The sequence below is a fragment of the Triticum urartu genome, chromosome 6A (genome assembly GCF_056163025.1).
Source record: "Triticum urartu cultivar PI428250 chromosome 6A, HENAU_Tu73, whole genome shotgun sequence".
NCBI lineage: Eukaryota > Viridiplantae > Streptophyta > Magnoliopsida > Poales > Poaceae > Triticum > Triticum urartu.
In genome coordinates, this window is record NC_141878.1 from 23,908,994 (window position 1) to 23,915,685 (window position 6,692).

The window sequence follows — 6,692 nt, forward strand, 5'->3', positions numbered from 1 at the left end:
CCAACACGGAGGCTGCGCTTTCAAGGTCTCCCTAACACGGTGTGATTGCAGCTGCATGAGGCCATCGTTGCTTCATCTCCCATGCTTGCACTTGTTAAATGCAGCCCGTGTTAGGAATGTGGACGTCAATCACCCTCTTACCGTGAGGGAGTCCGAGTTCTCAATCATGACGGTAAAGAATACATGGGCTCCCCGGTTTCAGCCATACTTGGACCAATCACAATGGCCGGAGTATCATGGAGTTCAACTATGGCCGGACCCGGAATTGAAGGTCGTTAGACGGGGAAGACATAAGACAAAGCGTCTTAGAGGTGACATGGACGGATGGGGCCGTGGTGGCGGTGGAGAATACGGCACCGGCCAATTCCAAGAGCCTCGTGAGCAATCCCGTTGTGGGGACTGCAGTTATGGGGGACACAACACAAGAACTTGTCCCAAATCAAGAAAAAGATCAAAGAAAAATGATGCAAGCACAAGCCAAGCAAATGATAGCCAACCAAGTCAAACAAGCCAACAAGACACTAGGCAACAAAGAGGCCGTGGTGGTGGTAGAGGCCGTGGTGGTGGTAGAGGCCGTGGTGATGGCCTAGGCCGTGGGGATGGCCTAGGCCGTGGGGATGGTCTTGGCCGTGGTGAAGGCCTAGGCCGTGGTGATGGTCTAGGCCGTGGTGGTGGTAGAGGCCGTGGTGAAGGCCTAGGCCGTGGTGATGGTCTTGGCCGTGGTGGTGGTAGAGGCCGTGGTGGTGGTCTAGGCCGTGGTGGCGGTAGAGGCCATGGTGGCGGTAGAGGCCGTGGTGGTGGTCTAGGCCGTGGTGGTGGTAGAGACCGTGGTGGTGATCTTGGCCATGGCGGCGGCCGTGGTGGAGGAATGTTCACTTGGCTCAATGGACCATTGCCGTATGTGACTTACTATGATCTTATTCTTTTGGCTCAATGCTTGTGTTGTCATTTTGCATTGTGTGACTAACTATTATATTGACATTTTCATAGGTATGGAAACAATGAAGGGGGTGGAGGACACGGAGGCGAAAGGTGAGCTCCCTTGGTGGTCGGAGGAGGGAGAAGAAGAAGAAGAAGAAGAAGAAGAAGAAGAAGAAGAAGGGACAAGGATCATGACCTTTTCTATGAACCAAAATGTGTGCTACTATGTGATATGAGACGTAAATGACTATGTCTTTTTGGCTAAATGTTTGTGTATGACTATGTGATTGGACAACTCTATTGCTATGTGTGTATGAGTATGTGATTTGGGCTACTATATGTGCTATGTCTTATTTCTGTGTTTTTGGACAACTACATGTGATTTGGATATGATTATGTGCCATCTATGTGAATCACAAAACATAAAAATCACTTTGTATATGAAAACAGCAGATAGTGCAGCACCTAAGGCCGAGGCGCTGCACATTACAGTGCAGCGTCCCTCCCTTAGGCGCTGCATACTGACTTAGCAAATTTTTGGATGCAAAAGCTACTGGAACGCTTATGTTGCTCTCTGGACTGGGATGTCCAGCCGTGCAGCGCCTAAGGGAGAGGCGCCACACACCACAGTGCAGCGCCTCGCCCTTAGGCGCTGCACTGCTGGACATCCCAGTCCAGAGAGCAACAGAAGCGTTCCAGTAGCTTTTGCACCCAAAAATTTGTTAAGTAAGTATGCAGCGTCTAAGGCAGGGGCGTTGCACTGTAATGTGCAGCGCCTCACCTCTGGGCGCTGCACACTCACTTAGCAATTTTTTGGGCAGAAAACATACTGGAAGCTTCTGTTGCTCTCTGGACTTGGATGTCCAGTAGTGCAGCACCTAAAGGGTAGGCGCTGCACTGTGGTGTGTGGCGCCTCTGCCTTAGGCGCTGCACGGCTGGACATCTATTTGCTGCACTCACCCCCTCCCACCCATCCCCACCCCACACACCCCCACCCCCACACAAACCCGAAGCTCAGTGCCTCCCCTCTGCCCTCCTCTCTCCCCCTCTCAAATCCTCCTCAGATCCGGAGTATTTGACCGTGGATTTCGAAGCCAAACCCTCCCTTAAGGTAATCTCCTCCGTTCCCCTCGTTTTCATCCATAGGAATTGTCACATTTGCTCAAATCTTGCTACTTTGGGGAAACCCTAGTTTTGGCTTGGATTTGCAAATATTTGTTGAATGATGTTAAGTTTCTTTGCTAATTTGGGTTGGTTAGGCTTTCATAGTATGCTAGGGTTAGGGTTATGTGTGTTTGATGTTGGTGTTAGGGTTATGCTATGGTTAGGATTGTGGTTATTGTTAAGTGGGGGTTAGGGTTAACCAAGAATTATCGGTTTTGTAGGCATGGCTTCATCCGGTTCCATGACGAGGCCACCGTGTGCTAACCAAGAAGACATGCCGAACAAGTGGGAGGACGCATCTTTGGACAAGGTGAAGGAGAAAGATGCCAACATCCCGCCATGTTGGTGTGGAGATGTTTGCAAGGTGAAGGTATCCACCGACCGAAATAAATCATGGACGGAAGGGCGGAGATATTTTGTATGCCCGAACTATGCTTATGATCGTGCACTTCCAACTAACGCCTATGACCAACCACCGGTAAGCTCGAGAAGTAAAATGAAACTATCAAATGTGTGTCAACACTAACAAAAATTTTATATGCAGTCACCGCCTCCTCTATGCAAGTACTTCACGTGGATAGATCTTGAAGTGCCAGAAGATGTCAAAAAGGACCAATACCAAGATTGTCTTAGGCGGCAATGGTGGTTCGAAGAATCGTTTCGAAGAGGCTTGGAGGAAGAGCGTCGTCAGAAGGAGAGGATGGAGCGGAAGAAACGAGAGGAGGAGAGGGCACGCCAAGCGAAACTTGCTCGTGAGGAGGAGAGGGCAAGAAAGCTTGCAAAGGCTCGCGAGGCGCAAGAGGAGGACTCAGCCCGTGACAAGAAGGGGAAATGGCCTCGCTCTACTCAGTAGGGACTTCGCTTCGGTGCACTCGTCGTGAACTTGTGAGGGCATGTGAGATGTTGGTGAACTATCTTCTAGGGCAAGCTGCCATTTGTCATTTGTAATGAATGTGTCGTGAACCATGTCATAGTAATGTTTGAATTGTCTTAAGTTATGAACTCGTCGGCATAAAATTTTTGTTTGTTCAAATTGTTGTGATGATGCAGTCATTGTAAGTATTATGATGTTCCGGTGAAATGAATGTGCTGTCAACTCTGTTTTTGCAGTAAACAACCATGTAGCGCCCAGAACAAAGGCGCTGCACTGTTCTATGCAGCGCCTAACGGACGGGCGTCACACTGTAAAGTGTAGCGCCTTGCTCTGGGGCGCTGCACTATGACTTGGTAATTTTCGTGGATCGTCAGTGCTCAAAGCCTTCTGTGGCCCTATGGGTAGCCATGGCCAGTGAAGCAGCGCCTATGAGACGGGCGCTGCATTGTGAGGTGCAGCGCCTAGGCGTTGGGCGCTGCATAGTACGGTGCAGCGCCTGACTGTCAGGCGCTGCAGTGCTGTTAACTGCCAAACTGCAAAAACAGATTCCATGTTGGCAAATACAAATACTGAACAATTCAACTGAACAAAGACAACATCATTTAGGACAAATACTAAACAAAGATAACTACTAACTTGAACATCACATCATTTAGGACAATTCAACGTTACTACTATTTCGCAAACACAAATACCACAATAGTAAGAGTTCACCAACATATAACATAACCCAACAAGTTCATCAACCTAACGAAACGGCTACAAGAGAGCACTTCCATAGTAACAAACACTAATGCCTTCCGCGCGTGTTCCTGGTGCCACGCCTACAGGCAATCTTCTTCTTCCTGGGTGGATGAGCCTCCTCTTCCTGCACTTCCTCCTCCGCCTCCGCCTCCGCCTCATGATCCAAGCTAGCCATCCGTGAGGTCCCTACGACCACCTTTGGGTTGCCTCTGTTGTCAAAGTCGTTGGACGTGTACCGGCATCTAGGCTGCCTAGGCTTGAACACATATGGGGACCGAAGTTGAGCGTCCGCCAAAGTCATGTCATCATCAAGCTCATCGCCCTATCACACAATTAAACAATATGGTGAAGACCGACATTGTAATCAAGTGAGAATCACATCTAAAGGATTAGTCATACCTCTTGGGTGACCGCACCCTCATCATCCAGATAAGCATATGAGGAACTCACATCGTCCCCCTGATGGTGAGATGAGGGGTCTAATGGTGTACCAGACCTAGAGGCAGATGGTTCATCAAATTCGTGATCACGGCAACCGAGAAGATTCGATAACCGCCTTAACTTCCTGGCCTGACGCTGTAACATGAACAAGTGTGGAAGATATCAAACTCCGCAACATAGACTACCTCTCATAGTGAATGCGATTTGTACCTTGAGGAATGCTCATAGTGAACCATCATCATTGCCTTTTCCAACCGGTGTTTCCCCCAGAATAGACTGGCTCTCATCAGCTGCTTTCTTGATCTCGGTGCGCTGCGGATGAGAAAGAATGAACACGTTAGCCATTCAAACATGTGTAATACAGCCAACAGGAAAGTAAAGAAGAAACACTTTACCACATAGTTAATCACTGGAATAGCAGGGACTCCGTGCCCTACCCTGACATCTCTGTTGTACTTCCTCTTTGATAGATCCTCAAAGTTTACGGGTTCTTCAAGAATATCCTCATTATATGCCAGCGGGCATATCTCAACTCGAGTATTTTCAAGAAGCCATCGTATGTAGTTATCAAAAGCAAGTGGACTATGCTCATGAAGCTTGGCGCGTGCACTGCTACGAGCTTCCTCCACACAAAGCTGGAAGCGGGTAACATACGAAGCATGATGCTTGTCCCAGTCCTTTATCTTCCGCTGCCTTCTCCTATCCAACCTACATGGTACAAAACCAAACATTAGCAAAATCAAGGAGTGACAATGCTTAGTCAATACGGTTCATGCTCTCTTACCTATGAAGTGCTTTGTCCGTATCCACCCATTCCGGCGGGTGAGGCTGGAACAGACCAAACTGACGACACACGCGATGTGGCAAATAAAACTCAACAGCCCAGTTGCATATCAGTGGGCACCGCATACGCCAGAGATCCCTATCCCGCAAGCACATCGGGTTGATGGTAAACTCCGGGGTGTACCCAAGTCTGTCATCGGCGCCATATGGCTGCCATTCCACCTATGAAATAGGACAACAATGCAAAATTGGTGAATTTTTTTCAGGCAAACATGAGAAATGACTGAAGTAATGACCTCGTTACCTGCTCAGGCGTAATCGTGTCCAACTCGGCAACGTACTTCTGGTACATGAGATTGACATCGTTCGTCATCTCGGAAACCACATCCCACTTGTAAGCCCAAGTGGGGCGCCGTAATTCGTCATCTTCATCTTCATACCAAGGATTAAACCTGACGCTCTTCGGGCGTCCAACAGGCATACGCTCCCAGCTCCATACAGAAAGTAGAAGCATATTACCACCAATGCTTGCACTACCTGTGATCCTGCAACACGCATCATCCAGCTGCATATGAAAGAAAAACAATGTTAACTTGACAGCAAGCTTGCATTGCTAATGAAGAAATGAGTTGATCACAAAACAGACCAACTACCTGTCGGTACAAGTAGGCAAGAGTCGCTGAACCCCAGCTCCATTTGCTATCGAAGACGGTTAACGCCTTCAGCCACATCCATGGAGCGTTCTTGCCAGTGGAGTCAGGAAACAAAGTCCTCGACACAACATACCACATGTAGACACGAGCATGTGTCTGGATCACATCATCAGTGGCATCCGGAGGGCACGTCGCAAAGTGAGTTTGAATCCACGTGAAAGCAGCTCCGGCTGCTTTCCTTTCCTTCTTCTTCTTCTCTTCTCCCTCCTCTACATCAGCCTCAGCCTCGGTAGGAGCCATACCGATAAGAGCAATCATCTGCTCGCGCCACCCATCAGAATCGGTGCTCATACAGAGAGGCATCCCGTCGATAGCAAGACCGGTGATCAATGAGACATCCTCGAGCGTCACGGTCATCTCCCCAGTCCGAAGATGGAAACTATGTGTCTCCGGCCTCCACCGATCAGCAAGAGCGGACACCAGTGGAGCGTTTAGATTCGGCGTGGACCGGCTGACCAACTGAATCCACGGGAGTAGTCCTGCCTGCTTGATGTACGGTGTGTACCGCTCATCGTAAGGCATGGCAGGACCAGAGACCCCGTGATACCGAATCTTCAAAGGTTCAAGCTTCTTCAAAAAACAAGTCATGACAAATCTTAGGCCATGTAAATTTCAACTTAAGGCAAATTTGCAAAATATTTAGATTACTCGTTATTACCATCTCCTTCTCGCGCATCATGTAGGCCCGGTGTTTCGTGTCATAGACATCGTCGAGAAGCCAAACCATCCTTACAAAGTTCAAACAATAAACATATATGAGTTCATCTTCATCTCAAATATCGGTATACACTAAACATCTAATATGTGTTCAATTACAGGAATCTCAACATCTCCTTCTCACACAATGAATATGTCATATGTGTTCAAATAAACTCAACATCTAATATTTCAAATAAAATCAACATCTAATATATATATATATCTAAAAAAACAGATCATATATCTCTACAAAACTCAACATCTCATTGTTATCTATATAAATAGGCATCTCATATATATATATATATATATATATATATATATATATATATATATATATAACAAAACAATCT

The 6,692-nt window shown here is 47.5% G+C and overlaps 1 protein-coding gene across 1 annotated transcript; it reads right to left on the bottom strand.

The window, feature by feature from the left end:
* Positions 1-3,385: 3,385 nt before the first annotated feature.
* LOC125531589 (serine/threonine-protein phosphatase 7 long form homolog) lies at positions 3,386-6,358 on the bottom strand. Its single transcript, XM_087529573.1, has 9 exons — positions 6,299-6,358; positions 5,581-6,210; positions 5,232-5,492; positions 4,929-5,149; positions 4,540-4,852; positions 4,400-4,456; positions 4,103-4,279; positions 3,788-4,025; positions 3,386-3,492 (listed from the first exon to the last, which is right to left on the bottom strand). The coding sequence occupies exons 1-9, from the start codon at positions 6,317-6,319 to the stop codon at positions 3,386-3,388; spliced, it is 2,025 nt and encodes a 674-aa protein (XP_087385699.1). The 5' UTR covers positions 6,320-6,358.
* Between the last annotated feature and the right edge of the window lie 334 nt (positions 6,359-6,692).